At 38.7% G+C, this 22,006-nt stretch overlaps 1 protein-coding gene across 2 annotated transcripts in view; it reads left to right on the top strand.

Moving 5' to 3' along the window:
* LOC133575157 (pro-neuregulin-2, membrane-bound isoform-like) overlaps window positions 1-22,006 on the top strand; it is a 129,968-nt gene that overhangs the window by 84,248 nt on the left and 23,714 nt on the right. The window contains exons 6-7 of one of the 2 annotated variants that reach the window (XM_061927701.2): window positions 15,302-15,325; window positions 20,514-20,616. In XM_061927701.2, the coding sequence (XP_061783685.1) occupies window positions 15,302-15,325; window positions 20,514-20,616 (127 nt within the window). The remainder of the gene's footprint in view (window positions 1-15,301; window positions 15,326-20,513; window positions 20,617-22,006) is intronic. The other variant, XM_061927702.2, reaches the window with a different exon arrangement.

Below are 22,006 nucleotides of genomic sequence, written 5' to 3'. Positions count from 1 at the left end.
TAAATGCTTCTACTGAGGTAGCATCTCTAATTGTTACCGGGAGGGCATTCCATAGTACTGGAGCCCGAATAGAAAACGCTCTATAGCCCGCAGACTTTTTTTGGGCTCTGGGAATCACTAATAAGCCGGAGTTCTTTGAACGCAGATTTCTTGCCGGGACATATGGTACAATGCAATCGACAAGATAGGACGGAGCTAGACCGTGTAGTATTTTATACGTAAGTAGTAAAACCTTAAAGTCACTTCTTAAGTGCACAGGAAGCCAGTGCAGGTGAGCCAGTATAGGCGTAATATGATCAAACTTTCTTGTTCTTGTCAAAAGTCTAGCAGCCGCATTTTGTACCAACTGTAATTTTTTAATGCTAGACATAGGGAGACCCGAAAATAATACGTTACAGTAGTCGAGACGAGACGTAACGAACGCATGAATAATGATCTCAGCGTCGCTAGTGGATAAAATAGAACGAATTTTAGCGATATTACGGAGATGAAAGAAGGCCGTTTTAGTAACACTCTTAATGTGTGATTCAAACGAGAGAGTTGGGTCGAAGATAATACCCAGATTCTTTACTGATTCGCCTTGTGTAATTGTTTGGTTGTCAAATGTTAAGGTGGTATTATTAAATAAATGTCGGTGTTTAGCAGGACCGATAATCAGCATTTCCGTTTTCTTGGCGTTGAGTTGCAAGAAGTTAGCGGACATCCATTGTTTAATTTCATTAAGACACGCCTCCAGCTGACTACAATCCGGCGTGTTGGTCAGCTTTAGGGGCATGTAGAGTTGGGTGTCATCAGCATAGCAATGAAAGCTAACACCGTATTTGCGTATGATGTCGCCTAGCGGCAGCATGTAAATGCTAAAGAGTGCAGGGCCAAGAACCGAACCCTGAGGAACTCCGCACGTTACCTTAACATAGTCCGAGGTCACATTATTATGGGAGACGCATTGCATCCTGTCAGTAAGATAAGAGTTAAACCACGACAAAGCTAAGTCTGACATACCAATACGTGTTTTGATACGCTCTAATAAAATATTATGATCGACGGTATCGAAAGCAGCGCTAAGATCAAGAAGCAGCAACATAGATGACGCATCAGAATCCATCGTTAGCAGTAGATCATTAGTCATTTTTGCGAGGGCTGTCTCCGTAGAGTGATTTGCCCTGAAACCGGATTGAAAAGGTTCACAGAGATTGTTAGACACTAAGTGTTCATTTAGCTGCTGTGCGACAATTTTTTCGAGGATTTTCGAAATAAAGGGAAGGTGGGACACCGGTCGGTAGTTTACCATGAGGTCAGGATCAAGGTTAGGTCTTTTGAGCAGAGGATGAATAACCGCTTTCTTGAATGCTAGGGGAACAGTGCCAGAGGAAAGTGATAAGTTTATAATATTTAGCACTGATGGACCTAATAATACAAAAAGCTCCTTGATAAGTTTCCCAGGAAGTGGGTCAAGTAAACATGTTGTTTGTTTTATCCCACTTACACGCTGTAATATTTCCTCTAATGTTATTTCATCAAAAAGAGAGAGACTATTTTGTATTGCAGTATCCGTCGTAGATACAGTTGTATCTGTGTTCATAGAACCCAGTTGTAGCTGGGATGCGTTGTCTTTAATCTCCTTTCTAATGAGTTCAATTTTCTTATTAAAGTAATTCATAAAGTCATCTGCCGAGTGGGTGGAGCTATTGGGAGGAGTCCCTTGTTGGGTTAGCGATACTACTGTACTAAACAAAAATTTAGGGTCGTTTTTGTTGAGGCGGATGAGATTTGAGTAATATTTAGCTTTAGCTAAGGTAAGCATGCGTTTATACGATATTAAACTATCACTCCATGCTTGATGGAAAACCTCAAGCTTGGTTGCGCGCCATTTGCGTTCCAACTTTCTACATGATAATTTATGAGCTCTGGTTTCCTCTGTAAACCATGGGGTGCGCCTTTTAGGGGCCCTTTTTTGTTTTAGCGGTGCTATACTATCAATGGTTTTGCGCAGGGCATTGTCAAAGTTGTTAGTGAGGTTATCAATAGAGCCGACATAATTTGGGAATGGTGCCATTACCGAAGGCAGTAGGTCAGCAAGAGTCATCGTTGTGGCGGCATTAATGTTGCGGCTGCTATAGCAGTTATTATTATTATTAGTTTGTTGACAATGAGTCAGAACTTCGAATTTTATAAGGTAATGATCGGACATTACTTTAGTATACGGGAGTACCATAACTTTGGAGGTGGTGACACCCCTGACCAGCACTAGATCTATCGTATTGCCGTTGCGATGCGTAGGTTCATTTATTATTTGTGTAAGACCACAGCTATCAATTATAGTCTGGAGCGCCACGCACTGAGGGTCCGATGGGGTATTCATATGGATATTAAAGTCCCCCATTATGATTATATTGTCTGCGTGCGTCACTAGATCAGCAACGAACTCTGAGAATTCATTAATAAAGTCCGAGTAGGGCCCTGGGGGGCGGTAGATAACAGCCATATCGAGAGGCAGCGGTGCGACAGACCTCATAGTAAGCACCTCAAACGATTTGTATTTATTATTTAGGTTAGGGGTAAGGTTAAAGTTTTCATTGTATATTAGTGCGACCCCCCCACCCCTTTTAAGGGGACGGGCAATATGCGCATTCGTATAGTTAGGAGGAGATGCCTCATTTAGCGCAAAAAATTCGTCTGGTTTGAGCCAGGTTTCGTTAAGACCAATGACGTTAAGATTGTTGTCTCTAATGACCTCATTAACTAATAACGTTTTGGGAGACAATGATCTTATGTTTAAAAAGCCCATATTATAAGTATTGGGCTGTTTTGACGAGTTTTTGTTTAAATTATCCGTAGTAGAAATATTAATAATGTTGCGTTTATTATACGTAGTGCACTTTAAATAGTTTCGACCATATCTAGGAATTGATACGACGGGAATTTTCAGATTGTTTGCTTGATGCTGCGATCGACTGAACGCATCATGATTTGCCACCTCAGTAGAATGCATATCTACCCCGGACACATTCACAACAGAAAACACATTATGTGAGTTGTGTGTTATTCTAAGAAAATTGCTATGCGTACAGGAATTATCCAGCCTGGTGCTGGCTAGTTCTAGCTTAACTGACTCCTCACCCGGACTAGCAGGCTCTGTAATTGCCTGTGACCGGGCTTGCTCTAGTGTAGTTAGTCAAATGTGACTTAAACAGTAGTCTATATTCTTAGACAGGATGATGGCGCCTTCCTGGTTAGGGTGAAGGCCGTCCCTCATCAGCAAGCCTGGTTTGCCCCAGAAAGAGGGCCAATTATCAATAAACGTTAGTCCCTGTTGTCTACAGAAGCTAGCCAGCCACTTGTTAAGCGAGACTAATCTGCTATATCTCTCATCATTGCCTCTCGCAGGCAGGGGGCCAGAGACAATTACTCGATGCCTGGACATCTTTCTAGCGAGATCACAAGTCCTGGCTATGTTTCTCTTTGTAATCTCTGACTGTCTCATTCTAGTGTCATTGGAGCCAACGTGTACAACTATATTCGCATAACTAGTGGTGCGATTAGCCTGTCGTACGTGTTTACTAGGCCTGTTGCGAGTTAGCTCCCTAAGATTAGCCTCAATGTCAGGTGCTCGGGCCCCCGGGATGCACTTAATTGTGGCTGGTTTGCTAAGCTTTATGTTTCGGGTGATAGAGTCCCCTATGACTAAGGTGTGGTGCCCGGTAGACTGGGGTGTAGGATTAGCTAAAGAGCTAAATCTATTATGCGTCTCAACCGGTACACCGTAGCTTGTAGGCCGCTTAGGACTGCTACAGGCTGGGCTAGTTAGCTCGCTACAGCTAACGCTAGCAGATGTGTCCGCAACATCTAACGTTACGAGATTACTCTGCTCTAACTGGCGGACACGGCCCTCTAGCAGAGCCAGCCTCTCCGTGAGTAAGGTGCAAGACGCGCAGGAAGCCATACTCACGGTGTTTTCTGTCACCGAGTGAAGTTCCTGCTGTCTTCCGAGAAGTCCTGGTCACGGTGTGCAGGAGTAGACTCCTTCTGACCGGCGCCCGGCGACGCCTTTCTCCGCGCTAGCTTCGTTAGCTTAGCAGCTAGCTGCTAGCTAGCTGCGGGAGGGGTGGAGAGACAGAGATCGGGTGATTTGCAAGTTAAATAGTACTACTAAATATGTTGAGAAAGTAATAAAGAAAGCTGCAGAACAATTTAAAAGCACACAAATAGAACGATACTTAGCTTTTTCGAAACAGCGAGCAGTCAGCGAGCAGTCACGCACGGTGAACCGGAACCCAACACAACACTCCAATACGTGCACCATGACAGCAACCACCCACCCACCACCACGAAAAGAATACCTACCGGAATCAATAAAAGGCTATCGATGCTGTCATCTAGCAAAGCTGAATTTGACCAAGCAACCCCCCCGTACCAAAAAGCCCTTGATGAAAGCGGATACAATTTCACCCTCACCTATGAACCCACGCCAGGAAACCAGCCAAAAAAGAACAGAAAACGAAACGACATCATCTGGTACAACCCCCCATACAGCAAAAACGTCTCAACGAACATTGGACACAAATTCCTCAATCTGATTGACAAACACTTTCCCAAAGACAACAACCTAAGAAAAGTATTCAACAAGAACAACATTAAATTGAGCTACAGCTGCATGAACAATATATGACAAATCATCTCAAACCACAACAAAACAATTGCAAATGAGCCGTCGACCCCCAGTCAGAGCGACTCCAAAACCAACAAAGCATGTAACTGTCGAAAGAAACCTGATTGCCCCCTCAACGGGGGGTGCTTACAAACATCAGTTGTCTACCAATCTAAGGTAATACGCAAGGACATTAACACATCCGACACATATGTAGGATTAACCGAGGGTGAATTCAAAACCAGATGGAACAATCACAAGGCTTCTTTCAGGAACAAAAACCTGCGAAATACCACAGAACTCAGCAAACACATTTGGGACCTCAAAGACAATAATGTTGAATATTCAATAACATGGCAAATTCTTGCATCCAGCACACCTTACAATAGTGGTAATAAAAGATGCAACCTATGCTTGAAAGAGAAACTGTTTATTATCTACCGTCCAGACCTGTCATCCCTCAACAAGCGCAGGGAAATTGTAACAACATGCCGCCATAGACGGAAACACCTCCTAGGTAACACATGAGCCAATCACCACGCCCCTAGGCCAGCCTGTACCCACCCACTCTGTGCCCTATATAAACCATGGTATGCGAATGCTCCCATTAAAATCTCCTGATGATTGAGGGTACCCCCCCTCATGAAACAGGCCTGTAGAGATGAAATAGTCTTGTGATTTTTTTTTCCCCACACATACATATATATATATATATATATATATATATATATAAGAAATACTTGATTTTCAGTGAATTCTAGCTATATATATATATATATATATATATATATATATATATATATATATATATATATATATATATATATATATATATATATATATATATATATATATAAATAAAAGAAATACTTGAATTTCAGTGTTCATTTATTTACACATATACACACACATAACACTCATCTACTCATTGTTGAGTTAAGGGTTGAATTGTCCATCCTTGTTCTATTCTCTGTCACTATTTTTCTAACCATGCTGAACACCCTCTCTGATGATGCATTCTGCTTCGTCTCCTTGTTGTGTGCGCAGTTGTGCACTGCACTCTCTAAAAGCCCTAGATGTTAATGTCACATATGCATGTACAGTAGATGGCAGTATTGTCCTGTTTAAGAGTATCACAACATTGCTGTTTACGGCAGACGAACTGCTTTACGGTAGACAAAAACGTGACTGCTGTTTTTGTGTTATGTTGCCGCGCTGGGAGGACGTTAATGAAACTGCCTAACAATAAACCCACATAAGAAAAACCAAGAACTCGCCCTTGATCATTCTACAGTTATAACGTGATTGGGCAGGCATGCTGTTTATATTGTGGGAAAGCGGACGTGAAAACAGTCGACACGTCACTCAGGTCCGCCTGAATTTTGGTAGATTTTTGGGAGAAAATTTGTCCCGAGAGGTTTTCGGGAGAGGCGCTGAATTTCGGGAGTCTACCGGAAAGTCCGGGAGGGTTGGCAAGTATGGCTAGGAGAAAGCAAACTACAAATAGCCAACAGGAACAGCTTACTGCTACGACGACAGGTACAAGGACAAGTAGTAGCACGACAGGTAGTAGCTGTAACGATATCGGCAGGTAGAAATGACATCAACAAGTATTAGCGACAATAATCCAGCAGTGACTGGAGGGCAGGGCAGGTATAAATAGCAGCTGGCTGATTGACACCAGGTGTGGCCAGGTGCCAATCAGCCACAGCTGAGGGGACAGTACTCAGAGAGACAAACAGGAAACTGAACCAAAATAAGAGTGCTGACAGGAAATAAAACAAACACAGAGGAAAAACTAAAACTTAACCAAACTGTCAGGGACAAGCCTGACAGGGTCGATACTAATACCAATACCGATCACATGTATTATCTTGAGATTTTTCGAGTTTGCTTATGGTGAGTGCTATTGACAGTTTAACAAGATCAGCACTATATTTTAAAACACTTTCTTACTGTCTTTTTTGATTAGAGTCAAAAGCACAAAGTAACTAAAGAATAACTACAATCTACTTCTCTTTTGAATTTTTGCTGTCAAAGACCTTCTGTATCCAGATAATTGTTCCCTGAATCTGCCTGAGTTTGTAACCATTACCAAAAACAATGTGGAGAAATATATCAAAATATTGAACTAATCACTCTGTTGACAATCATGTACTGATATGGGGTGCCGAATGTAAAAGTCCAGTCCCACCTTTCTAGCAGATATATAGTCGTGGTCAAAAGTTGACATACACTTGTAAAGAACATAATGTCATGGCTGTCTTGAGTTTCCAATCATTTCTACAACTCTTATTTTTTTGTGACAGAGTGATTGGAGCACATACTTGTTGGTCACAAAAAACATTCATGAAGTTTGGTTCTTTTATGAATTTATTATGGGTCTACTGAAAATGTGAGCAAATCTGCTGGGTCAAAAGTATACATACAGCAATGTTAATATTTGCTTACATGTCCCTTGGCAAGTTTCACTGAAATACGGCACTTTTGGTAGCCATCTTATATCTTTTTGTCACACATGCATTGCTCTAAACACTGCCACCGCTGTCATATACGTTTGCTGCAAGAAGCAGCTAGCTGACAAGCTCACTGTGGATCAATTCTAAGGAATAGGTCTTAATTGTGAACAAAATGGTTAAAAACAGGGTTGTAGTGAGTATGAATTAAAGTCATCATTCCGTCGTCTTACTTCCTTTTAAATCATGCTTCTCGGACAGCGGTGCTGTGTTGTGCTGCGAGAGGCAGGAAGATGGAAAAGAAACATTAAAAGGTGAATATTGGCATGCGCCGTATCTGAACCTCTGACCAAATGATGACTTCACTTAGACTTAGACTTAGACTTCCTTTTTATTGTCATTCAAATTTAAACTTTACAGCACAGATAAGAACGCAATTTCGTTACATAAGCTCATGGTAGTGCAGGATAAAAAAGCAAAAAGGTGCATATATAAATACATAAATATATATAAATAAAGTAAATAAAGTAAAGCCGCTGCTCCTCCACATCGAGAGGAGCCAGATGAGGTGGTTCGGGCATCTGGTCAGGATGCCACCCGAACGCCTCCCTAGGGAGGTGTTTAGGGCACGTCCGACCGGTAGGAGGCCACGGGGAAGACCCAGGACACGTTGGGAAGACTATGTCTCCCGGCTGGCCTGGGAACGCCTCGGGGTCCCACAGGAAGAGCTGGACGAAGTGGCTGGGGAGAGGGAAGTCTGGGCTTCCCTGCTTAGGCTGCTGCCCCCGCGACCCGACCTCGGATAAGCGGAAGAAGATGGATGGATGGATGGATATATAAATAATATATAAATATATATATAAAATAAATAAATATATATAAATATATATTTATTTATTTTATATATATATATATATTTATATACAAATAATATGATATATTTTTAAATTAACTCAAAATAATGACATATTCTTTATAACCGATCCAAAGTGACAAACTTATATGACAGTGACCACGCTGTTTATAGCAATGTAATGTTCATATATGACACAATCATGGAGTAAGAGCGCAGCACAATGATGAAAGACGCTTACAAATAGAAATATGTGTATTCATGCACACTGCATGCCTCGTTGTAAGAAACAATTCCATTCAATGTCAAACGCGGGAGTGCAGTGTCGACGTGTTTGATTGTCCAAATGTCTCTTTGCAACACGACTTGCATGTGCATACGTTTGGAGCAAACACTTTTTTTAAATGTGAAACTTTATTGGCATTGTTTGTCATTAAGCATCGGTCACGTTTCCGTCTTCTGGAGTAAGAAACTTGTAGGAGTGCCGTGCACTGAGAGGCAGAGATGTGGGCGCGACTTTGTGGCTGAGAGGCGTCGGATTGGTGTAATATTGATATCCTATAAATATTCATCTTCACTTGGCGAGGGATTTTGATTTAGATTTAAGATTTAGGTTTAGATTTATGATTTAGCTGTAGATTTAACATTAAAGTTTAGAATTAAGATTTAGGTTTAGATTCAACATTTAGCGCTCACATTTAAAATTTAGGCTCACATTTAGATTGAGAGTTAGATTCAACATTTAGGTTTAGATTTATCCTATAGGTTTAGAGTCAATATTTAGGTTTAGATTTAACATATATGTTTAGATTTCAGAATTAGGTTTAAATTTAACATATACATTTATATTTAACAGATATATTTATATTTAAGATTTAGGTTTAGATTTAACATTTAGATATACTATTTAGAGTCAAAATTGAACTTGAACTTAGATATGATGGAAATGAGCTAAATCTGAGAACAGTGGGTTAAATCTGAGAAAAGTGAGGTTCATCTGAGAAATATATCTGCTAGAAAAGTGTGACTGAACTTTTACATTCAGCACCCCACAGACTAATGCTAACCTTGGTCTCGACATCACAACTTCATGGATCGATCCGCCCTCCTCTTACGTGTCGTGTACTGACTGTGACAATGCTGACACACCAACGGTTGTTATATTATCTTCTCTCTTGACCCAGGGTTGTCAAACTAATGGAGGAAAATGTATCCCTAAGTGGGCCAGGCTGGTAAAATCATGGCATAATAACTTAAAAATAAAGACAACTTCAGATTGTTTTTTTTGTTTTACTTTGGCCAAAAATAGGACAAGCACATTCTGAAAATGTACATATCACAAATAATTTTTTAAATAAAACACTTCAAGTTAGTTAAAAATTCTAAAAAAAAAGTGCAGTTTCGAAAACACAACAAACAACACAATGATCTTAGACTTTGTCTCAGTGTATCTGCAAAGCCAAATAAACTCACAGCCTATCTGGGATTGAACAAAATACTAAATAGATACATACTTGCCAACCCTCCCGGATTTTCCGGGAGACTCCCGAAATTCAGCGCCTCTCCCGAAAACCTCCCGGGACAAATTTTCTCCCGAAAATCTCCCGAAATTCAGGCGGAGCTGGAGGCCACGCCCCCTCCAGCTACATGCGGACCTGAGTGACGTGTCAACAGCCTGTTTTCACGTCCGCTTTCCCACAATACAAACAGCGTGCCTGCCCAATCACATTATAACTGTAGAATGATCGAGGGCGAGTTCTTGGTTTCTTATGTGGGTGTATTGTTAGGCAGTTTCATTAACGTCCTCCCAGCGCGGCAACAACACACAACAGCAGCAGTCACGTTTTCGTCTACCGTAAAGCAGTTCGTCTGCCGTAAACAGCAATGTTGTGACACTCTTAAACAGGACAATACTGCCATCCACTGTACATGCATATGTGACAATAACATCTATGGCTTTTAGAGAGTCCAGTGCACAACTGCGCACACAACAAGGATACAAAGCAGAATGCATCATCAGAGAGGGTGTTCAGCATGGTTAGAAAAATAGTGACAGAGAATAGAACAAGGATGGACAATTCAACCCTTAACTCAACAATGAGTAGATGAGTGTTATGTGTGTGTATATGTGTAAATAAATGAACACTGAAATTCAAGTATTTCTCTTATTTATATATATACATATATATATATATATATATATATATATATATATATATATATATATATATATATATATATATATATATATATATATATATATATATATACATATATATATGTATATAATAAACTAAATATATATATATATATATATGTATATATATATATATATATAGCTAGAATTCACTGAAAGTCAAGTGTTTCTTATATATACTTGGTGAATTCTAGCTGTAAATATACTCCTCCCCTCTTAACCACGCCCCCAACCACGCCCCCACCCCAACCACAAACCCCCCCGACCACGCCCCCCCACCCCCCAACCTCCCAAAATCGGAGGTCTCAAGGTTGTATGAATAGATAATACATAATAAAAAACTCTTCTAGGTACCAAATACGGTCCGTGGACGTCGCGTCCATCCGTTTTTTGTTTGGAAGAAAACAAATATTTAACATTAAAAACACAATTTTACCTGTTTTTGGTTTGATATTGGATTGTTATCCACATTTAGTAATGTGCTTAAAAATCGAAAATACAAATTAAAACAGCGAGTGTAAAACTATTTTGTCTATTTCCGTTCAAGGTTCGGAGATATAGCAGATTGCATGCGCAGTAAGAAAAATAAGGGCAAAGTTTGCCTGTTCAATAGAGAACCAATAAAATGTGTCAATTTCAATGTCTTAGGACATCAATAAAACAGAAGGGAAATCTTGACCGCGACAAAACTGTTTTGACGACACCTTTCTTTGTCTTCTTCTTTTTCTGTTGCTCCGGGTCACTCACTGACAAGAATCATGATAAGTGACACTGTGCATGTGCAATTCACACATAAACCGTTTGCGTGCCGAAAAGTACTATTGCGATATCCAGTGAATTTATTAAGTACAGCAGTTTCTTTCATGAAAAATTGCAGCTCAGTTTTATACTTACCAAACTCCTCTTGATGACCACAGACCGGCCAAGACCTGTCCACGGGCTGTACTTTTGACACCCCTGTTCTAGACTATTATTATTCTATTTGTACATTTCCTGTTAATAATTGTTTAGTTTCTGTTGCAACCTAAATCCATCTACATTTCTTAACCTTAAAACTTAGCATTTATTTTGTGGTATTTGTTTAAAGCTAGCTTAGCGGTTAGCTTAGCTGTTAGCAGGCCTGCTACTGGTTTGCTCTTAGTGTGTAACATGTTTAGCGTCATCCTCCAATGACACTTGATAATGACACTTAAGATAGTAGGAAAAGCAGTTTATTTGCCGCAATTGAGGTGATTAGTATTGTCTTAGGAGAGCAGCTCCATACTGTGTATGGAGACACACAATTAGCTGCTAGCCGTTTGTCTTCCGGGGGACTAAAATTAAAGACAGTGTCATTGAAAGAAGATCAGTGTTTGTGATCAACACTAAAAAGCAATAATCGGCAATAGTGATCACATGCTTTTTCACAAAAATTGGTCAATACGGATTGGTGGCCGATCGATCGGCACATCCCTGAGAAAAATATTATCTTCAACCCCTCACTAACTTTTCTTTCTCTGCCCTCTAGTGAGGCAGGCTCAAAATTTAGTTTGTACAGTGTTTTATTTCCCAATCCTTGATTTTTTTTCAAGTTTTTGCTTCACAAGACACAATCATCTTCTTCTCTTGTAATTACACTGTGAAGTTCTACTTTACAGATGCTGCACATGTTCTGTGTTCTGTGCAATTCATGGCGACACATGATGGTATCAGTCATATTAAGATAATATAGTCCCAACCCTTTTTTTCCCATAAAAGGAAAAAGGAGTTTTATTGAGGCACAGCACATTTTTTTCCAACTACATGACACACGCAGCAATTAACTGGGGCACAGGATAGAGGCCACTATTTGGGAAAATCTAGCATTATGACTTGAACCTGTGGAGTTGGAAGATGCCCGTCAATTAAAGTCTTTTTATGGTGAACAACACACTCTCAGTCTTAGTTTTAAATACCTGCCAGTCACAGCTGCTGTGGGTGCAGAATGTCATACATTGGCAAGTGAATTAAACTAAAGTGGAGTGTTTCAACAAGCCAAGTGAGGTAATGAGACATGGAAACATCATTCATTGTTACTGATGAGGGATTGCCCCTCTGCGCTGATGTGGGATATATTTTAAATGTAGGTTAAATAAGGACAAAGTCTGCTGTTGCTGCTGTGACTTTGCGTTTTTTTTTATCGTCAGCATCAATGGGCCATCTGTTACTGTACATGATTTCATATTTTCATGTGGCTAAATCTTTAATATGTTTCAGCCTGTCTTGTATTGAATTTTGGCAATAACAATAGAAAATATGACAACATTAAAGTCACGACATGGTTAATTGATCTTCACAGAGGTAGTTAACCAGCAGCCCTGGCTTGATTTTGAGCTAATATTTCAATCTACCTGTAAATACAAACGTTTGTACTTCCACCTTCTTAAAAATACTGATAACTTTCTGTTTTCACAAAACTGGAGGCATTACAATTATGTAGACTGCCAAACAATACAAATCAAATACAATTATATCACTAATATTATTAGTATTTTATGTCTTGCATTTACTTTAGTTATCTGACTTTGTCATTAAAACGATTACTTAAGTCTTAAAGGTGCAGTTTGCAGCTGGCTCCAAATCAAAATGTTTTAAAACAAAAATATAAGAACACCACGAACAAATGTTACTGTACATAATCGACTGCAAAGTGCACTTTTAATGTGGAGCGTCTTGGACACATATTTCTTTTCATCAAGTCTATGTAACCATAGAATGTTGAAAGCTCCTTCGTAGGCAGTTGCTTGCATCTTATTTGCCAAGTATTGATAACAATTTCCTGATTATTGCATTTAAATAATAAAACAAAGCTTTTTAATAGGGCTGTTGAAATGAACATGGTAATCCAGGATTCATTTAATTAACCTTTTAAATGCAATTGACAATTTTCCCAAGCACAGAATATGGTTCCAAAGCCAACTTGATCAAGATCAATGGCTGGTAACATATCGGCACTCTCAATGGAAAATTGGAATAGAAAATAAAAACAAGCCAAAACAAATGCATTGACATAAAGTAACACGTTTGATTTTCACCAAAGCACCTCCATCTTTAAATAGCAGATCAACGCAGAGGGATTTAGGGATACTGCAAGTATTTGTTTTGCACCAAACCACCTTCATAGAATGTCTGGGCGTCAGGAAGTCTACTTCTGACACACTGATTGATGCATTCACCCCCCAAAACACCAACAACTTCAGACCAATAAATATCAGAGGACACGCTTAACAAAGGTTTTGCAAGTTGAATTTCAAAAATAAATTGGACAAGGCACCGTCGAGAAGCACAATAACGACAAAGGAGAAAACAAAATGATTGAATACTGAATAGGTATTAATCATAATTCATCAAAATAATGTACGCCTCCGTTATGATTAATCTGAATTAAAATATGTGTCATTTTGCAGCCCTAATTTTTGCCCAAAAATCACAATGGATATGAAATTGAAAATGTGTTGGTTGTGAATGTGTTGTTCTTGCAACTTTAAAGCTTTCAGCTTTGAGGAAAACAGGTTTGAAGTTGACAAAAATGCTGAACTCTCTTGGACACTCATTCAAAACTGACTAAGAGAAATGTACTCATATATCCCCTTGTTGGCTTGATAAGCAACAACATTTTCAACCCACTAATGAACTTTTGCTTCAAGTCAACAACAGGAACTCAACAAATTATTTTTGAGATGGCAGACAGTGGACCCTCCAAGCTCAAATATTGCAGGGGTTGACTAACTTGAGAAGTATTTTGGCGCATAATATGGTTTAATAATCAAACAAGAATCAATAATCCAAACAAAACTATTTTAGCTGGTACGAAACTTATTTTAATTATTCCCAGTCCTTATTTTGTGTTTTTGTAGTCACAGTTTGACAGTTTCAGAACTGTATGATGATGAGCCAAAGAGCACAGTAATGACACTGACTGGCTTGAAAGGCGCTTTCTAGCAAAAGTGCTACTAATCAGAGGTAAGCTTCAGTACACATTTTATTGTTTTACTATTAAGTATTACAAATAATTTGTATAGCTTATTTTTGTTGCATTCAATGTGTGTGAGGAATGCATACAATAATAAAGTCAGACTATTCACATTTATTTTATTTTATTGTTTTTGTCAACACTCAGTTTTTTTTTTTTCAGTTAAAACACAACACACAAACCACCTGTCAATGATTGTATTTGACTTCTGAGGGTCTACTGAGAATGTTTTGTAAGTGCTCTAAGGTTTGCAATTCCAACTGATTTCCTCACTGCTCATCAGTGATCACTTTGTGCGGACGGCACACTGCCTTTCTTCTATACACTATTTGATTTAACCCTCAAACATTGTCTTGTCCATGCTTCGTCCCTATGTTTTTGTTTTATTGTTTTGCATATGCATTGTTCTTCAAGTCTGTTGAAAGAACACTTCACGCTGTTTTAAGGTCCACGTCAATGCCCTTCTGTCTGCTCAAATGGTGTTCTGAACGTACAGCCCTCTGACAATGTAGCGCGGGTTTGGGTGGACAAGAACATGTTGAGTTTCAGTGCATGCAAATCAAGAGAAACCCTTTTGCAAGTTTCTAACTGTGTCGGACAAGGATGGAAGATATACCATAATCAGTACAAATGATAACAATTGTCCTTAGTCATGGTAATATTTAAACCTCATTTTCTGTGCATCATCATCTGTGCTGTGCTGTTACGTTTTAGCATCTCACTGCTTTTATGTTTGTTTTGTGATTCTGTCCACTGTTCCATAAATAAGGTCTAGTCAATATGGCAGTAAGTGATGCAGCTTCTCGCCTTGCTATCATTCTCCGTGAGTCTCTGCATGCATTTCCCTGCCTGCTGACTTCTCTTTCCTACTTTCTTTGGCTCATCTTCTCCGGTTTGCTTTTGAGTTTTGTATGGTTCTGTTTTGTTTTCTGATATTTTTGGGGTTTACAGAGCTGAGGTTGTGTGACTTGTCCGTGTGTTACTGGACGGCATATATGTCAATCGCCACGACTGACACATTCCACAGCACTAATGCACGTCCTGGTTCAGCGTACGCGAGGAACGTAATATACAGCAGATCCTCTTCAAAGTGGACATTACCGCTGACCCTGTCTGTCTCTTTCCTTTTTTTGACCACAACTTTCTGTGCTGGCAGAGCTTCTCAGAATTGAATTTATGGGTATGGAAAATTATTATTTATTTTGCTGTGCTTTAAGAGTTTGCCAAGATTGTGTTACAGTCACACATTATTGTGCCACCTTCTTTTAAAAACCAACAAACCTGTCCCCTTTTTCACCCGCCCACTAACCTGATTTGAAGACATGCAACCTCCCTCCCCCTTCTCTGCATGCACTCTTCTTACAGACTAACTTGGTTAAGGAGCAAGAGAAATGCTTTCAAGCTAGAGAGGGCAGATACAACAATATAAGGAAGGTGTAAAGGGCCTAGTGTTAATCAACATGTGGGAATATCAAGATATATTTTTGCAAAGTGTTGCCGAAAGCTAGACAAGGTCCTTACATGCTTTGCCTTTGCCCATGTCAGAGTTAAGACAAACAGTGGGCTGGTCTTAAATCACAAATGCTGTTGGCCTTGCTCGGAGCTTGCCTTGCAGATTCCCTTACAGCTTTACGCATATCAGCACCATGTGACTTACACACAACTAAGGCCAAGATTCTCATAGGCTGATAACTGAAAATAAACATTTGAATAGAAAGTTACTTGGATTAGCCTCTTTCCAGATTATACTGTTATCTTCTTAACTTCTCTCTTGAAACAGTCCTTCCAGGATTTTTCAGGATTTTTTTGCGATCGTTGAGGGCTAAAATGCTTGAACTCGCAGCAGCTTTTTCAAATAAGTTGCGGCAAAAGTTGTGATATTATGAATTTGTTATCAATGTTTTCAGTAGGAATGTATACTGTGCACTAGTATTTTTTGGTACTGGTTCCTAAATGGGTTGGTCCAGGAAGACCGCTAAGATTCTGTACCAATCGGTATTTGTTTTCATCCAGTTGATCGTCGTACTAATGACATGGTATCACATTCAGTTCAAGTGCTGCTACTACGCACGGCTGGATGATAATCATCTTGAAATAATCACAAATAAGGAAGCAACACCACACAAAAGTTTGCAACGCAACATTATGTCCTCCTAGTCCCAAAAGTTAGAGACGCGAATAAGAGTTAGTGTCAGTTTGAAGTGAACGTCACTCAATTTATGACTGCTACCAAGGCACACTTCAGCAACCCGACCGTCTTCTAAGTGATCCAGTAATCCACAGGTCAATATTAATCCACTACGAAAAGTGAACATTTAAATAATCTCTGAATCTTTTAATTTGTATAAAACACACACGACACACACACACATATAGATCAGTCGCTGCAACACTGGCTTCTGGTACGTCACTCAAATAGGTTTGTGTGCAACATAAACACAAATAAATCCACACCCACCTAATATTCTAATTGATTGTATTGATTTAGCTTTTCTGTACACATTTGATATGACATATCAGGAAAGAGGTCTCTGAATGAACATGCATACCATACATTAATATTATAATAATATTATTACATTATGTATTACTTTATTTATTTATCATTTTAAATGTTATTATAGGGACAAGCAGTAGAACATGGATGAATAGATATACTGAGTTTCATTGTAATTAATAGAAACACGGTGATGGATCTGTGTGGTCTTTACAAGATGATGATATAACTACATTACGCATTGCACATGCACACATAGTTGACTTGTTTGGACCTAAAAAACAGATGTAGTTCAAATACTTCTCTGCTGGGAAATGTTATATCATGATATTGCTGGTGCCCAACCTCTTGTGCTAATCAAAATTCATTTAAAAAAACATTTTTTTCACATAATTCTTTACACAAATTACAAATAGAACCAATCAATAAAAATACTGATAAATACTAGTATCGATAAGGAATACTGATATTGTTATCATTAGCAATAAAATTCGAACAGTATACATTTCTAGTTTTCAGTGTTCCTTGTGACCTTGACCAAAAACACAAGATTAAAAAAAAGGAAAACAAATGCTGTATTGATATTTTGCTAATTTTACACTACACATAATCAAAAACGTACACAAAATGGTACGAAACGCACATACTCCGAGCTCTTTGTGAAATTACTGTAGTATTTGAATTAATTATAACTGATACTATTAATAATTGAATTATAGAAAGGCTCCTTTATTGTCCACAAGCTGCATATATTCTGCGTGTATGTTTTATGGTTGAAAAATATTGATAAATCTTAAACAATAATTACGTTAAGAGCATTTGTGAACTGTTAAGAGAGATCTATTGCGGTATTTGATGTTGGTAAATGACAGAGTATGAGAGAGAATATTCATCACACTTCAACATATCTGTTATTTATATGTTGCTTCTTTGCTAGTTCAACATTACAAAAGAGAATATTTTCTTGATTGACTTACACCAGTAAAAAAAAAGAAAAATGTGTAAACTAAGAAATGACAGCGTTGTGTTAAACTTTTATATACAACAGTCGGGTTAGCGCTGCAGACAAGAACTGGAAATAGATGCGCAATGACGACAGTTGTGGGCATTTGAGCAATAAATAATTGATATATTGTTACATATTGTTGTTCCTACTACACAAGAAACATACATACATTTTGATTAGACAGTTGATGTGCGTGTTTAAGAGTCCTTGAGAGACAAATTTGAGCAGTATATTTCAATGTAATTGGTTGAATTTGCATGAATTGACAAGATCGTGACATTCCGAAATCCTAGAGGGACTGTTACATGCTAATTAATAGTCATACAGTTTGCACTTATTTTGATCAAGTGCATGTGTTGTTTTGCACCAATTAAGATGAGGCATACCAACTGAAATAACCACCAGTTGGTTAATTGGCCTTACCACCGAGTCAGTGCCATTGGCTTGTTGTAACTCTCCAAAAATAATTGGATTTATATCCTTAATCAACTCTAAATCTGATAAAACACATATTGGACTAGTCAAAATGTATACTGGCACATCTCAGAGTATTATTTTATTTTTTGTACATTATTCCTAAATTGAAAATGACTCATTTAATAACAGAATTCAAGTTAACAGAGTGAGTTTTAGCATAGAATTAGGAAATGCAGTATAACCATACAGCATGAATGACAATAACATTTTGACACTGAGTACATTTGAGTATTTTTTTCATTTTATTTTAAAGATAAACACATATCATAAACAAATAATTTCGGTAACAGGACCGTGCTGAAATTTTAACCCTGCATGTAGTTATCATTGAAATGTTAACAAATAAACAGAAACATAACTATGAACTTACTTTTGTTCTTCCCATGGCCTAAAACCTGCACAGTGGCCTTGTGGTTAGAGTGTTAGCCCTGAGATTGGTAGGTCGTGAGTTCAAACCAAAGACTATAAAAATGGGACTCAGCATCAAGGGTTGGAATTGGGGGTTGAATCACCAAAAAATGATTCCCAGACGCGGCCACCGCTGCTGCTCACTGCTCCCCTCACCTCCCAGGGAGTGAACAAGGGGATGGGTCAAATGCAGAGGACACATTTCAACACACCTAGTGTGTGTGTGACAATCATTGATTTACTTTTAATTTAAAAAGGATGACTGACCCAACTTCCTGTGGACCATGTGACATTTTTTTCAAGTGGGAGGTGGTAATGTGTTAAGGTAGCAGGACTGTGTGAAAACAAGGGACAAAACTAAAGTGTGATTTGTTTTTTTGAAGAAAATTCACTTAAAGTATAGTTGGGATAAAGTTTAACACAAATATTAAAAAAATAACATTACTGGTGGATTTAAATGAATATATTTCATGGTAAAGTCCAATTTTAGGAAGAGGTGACAGGCAATAAATACTTTTTTTCAAGTGTTTTAAACTGTATGATTATATATGCATTTAAATCAATGTGCAGGACACTTTCCTTGCCAAAACAAAAAAAAAGTGTACAGTACAGGTAATTGTATTGTGCATTGTATACATTTGAATTCCTGATAAAACAAATGGCACTGATTTGGTGGAATGGCCTTCTTGACTTCTTGAAATCTACACTTGAGGACATGACCGACAAGCTTTCTCAATCCAGTTTAAGTTGATGAAGGCACTTCTGTTTCTGGGGACCACTTCTATCCTCCTGTTCCCCTCTCAGCCCTGTCCCTCTCCTACTCCATCATGTCCTCCTTATGCTCCTTATCGCATTGTTTTGATCCCTTTTACCCTTCTTTTTTCCCTCCTGTTGTCGTAGTTGTTCTCTACGTCATTGTGTTGTTGCACTTGCCTTTCTCAGATCTCAGTGTTACCCCACACTAGTCCAATTTGAAGACAAGCTAGATCACCAGCAATCACCACAATTGGGCACTTTCATACAGCATCACCTCAGGCTATAGAGCTTGACTATAATAATCCATCACAGATGCAAATGATCAACATATGTTCTTTTTTATAGTTTCATTATATGTGTGAAGTGACCACATTTAATTGAACGCTTTCTTCTTTGCGATCTATTGACCTTCATTCTCAAAGGATATTAAAGACTGGCCGTTCTCATTCTTTCTGGCTGCAATTTTGATCTAATTATCCTCAATACTTTAGTACTCACTTTCAGAGTAAACAGGAAATCTTCACATTGATGGTAAAGTTTTGTGGCAAGCTCAATTGAGTTCAAAATGATTGCACGATCAGTGTGTTTGAGTGAAAACAAGTCAGAGTGTAACCATAATACTCCCGTTTAATCAAACATTTATAGACCAAAATTTGCCCACAAAAACTGTATACTTACATATTAATTATTTCTTAATAACTGTAATAATACAGTAACATACATGTAGTATAGCAAAGACTTTCAATTGTCCTATTGTGGTGTAAACAAATACTTCATTTTATTAATTTTCCCAATTTTTTCATTCATGCACGCTTGTGTTTAGATGTTTGTTCACTCTCATAAGGGTTTGTAGATGTTGTATTCTGAGATAGAATCATTGTATAACGTTAGTACATCTTAAACAAATAGACACGTAAGAATTGAGCTTATGGTACAAATAAGCAAGTTACATTTTGATCTTTAACATGTATTTGTTGAGGATAGTTAGACAAATTAATCATTAAAAGGCATGAGGGCAGCAGGAAAATCATACAAAGAAGATCAAGTTCTTGGAATAACATATTTTAAGTACAGTACAGATTATACACATAAACACTATAAAATACATATGCTCATGCTGTATATGTGTGTGCGTGTGCTGTGCCTATTGTGTGTCTGTGTTTTGTTTTTTTATGTCTGCAACGTGTGGATGCGTATTTGCATGTGTATGTTTCCTTTTCACAGAGGCAGAGGAGCTCTACCAAAGGCGGGTGCTGACGATCACGGGCATCTGCGTGGCCTTGTTGGTGGTTGGCATCGTTTGTGTGGTGGCCTACTGCAAAACCAAGTATGTGCCTTTTAAAGAAATACAAACTAATAACGAGTAGTGAATTACATTTACAAAGCGTTTTTTTTCTCTCCAGACTGAAAGGGCTTTACATAGTGAAACCTGTTATCTCCAAACCCCGTTTCCATTTGAGTTGGGAAATTGTGTTAGATGTAAATATAAACGGAATACAATGATTTGCAAATCATTTTCAAGCCATATTCAGTTGAATATGCTACAAAGACAACATATTTGATGTTCAAACTGATAAACATTTTTTTTTTTTGAAAATAATCATTAACTTCAGAATTTGATGCCAGCAACACGTGACAAAGAAGTTGGGAAAGGTGGCAATAAATACTGATAAAGTTGAGGAATGCTCATCAAAGACATCCCACAGGTGAACAGGCAAATTGGGAACAGGTGGGTGCCATGATTGGGTATAAAAGTAGATTCCATGAAATGCTCAGTCTTTCACAAACAAAGATGGGGCGAGGGTCACCACTTTGTCAACAAATGCGTGAGCAAATTGTTGAACAGTTTAAGAAAAACCTTTCTCAACCAGCTATTGCAAGGAATTTAGGGATTTCACCATCTACGGTCCATAATATCATCAAAGGGTTCAGAGACTCTAGAGAAATCACTGCACGTAAGCAGCTAAGCCCGTGACCTTCCATCCCTCAGGCTGTACTGCATCAACAAGCGACATCAGTGTGTAAAGGATATCACCCCATGGGCTCAGGAACACTTCAGAAACCCACTGTCAGTAACTACAGCTGGTCGCTACATCTGTAAGTGCAAGTTAAAACTCTCCTATGCAAGGCGAAAACCGTTTATCAACAACACCCAGAAACGCCGTCGGCTTCGCTGGGCCTGAGCTCATCTAAGATGGACTGATACAAAGGGAAAAAGTGCTCTGTGGTCTGACGAGTCCACATTTCAAATTGTTTTTGGAAACTGTGGACGTCGTGTCCTCCGGACCTAAGAGGAAAAGAACCATCCGGATTGTTATAGGCGCAGAGATGAAAAGCCAGCATCTGTGATGGTATGGGGGTGTATTAGTGCACAGACAAGGCATGGGTAACTTACACATCTGTGAAGGCACCATTAATGCTGAAAGGTACATACAGGTTTTGGAGCAACATATGTTGCCATCCAAGCAACGTTACCATGGACACCCCTGCTTATTTCAGCAAGACAATGCCAAGCCACGTGTTACATCAACGTGGCTTCAAAGTAAAATAGTGCGGGTACTAGACTGGCCTGCCTGTAGTCCAGACCTGTCTCCCATTGAAAATGTGTGGCGCATTATGAAGCCTAAAATAGCACAACGGAGACCCCCGGACTGTTGAACAACTTAAGCTGTACATCAAGCAAGAATGGGAAAGAATTCCACCTGAGAAGCTTAAAA

The sequence above is a fragment of the Nerophis lumbriciformis genome, linkage group LG35 (genome assembly GCF_033978685.3).
Source record: "Nerophis lumbriciformis linkage group LG35, RoL_Nlum_v2.1, whole genome shotgun sequence".
NCBI lineage: Eukaryota > Metazoa > Chordata > Actinopteri > Syngnathiformes > Syngnathidae > Nerophis > Nerophis lumbriciformis.
Note: the sequence above shows the minus strand (reverse complement) of the source record. Positions and strands in the feature narration are given on the sequence as shown.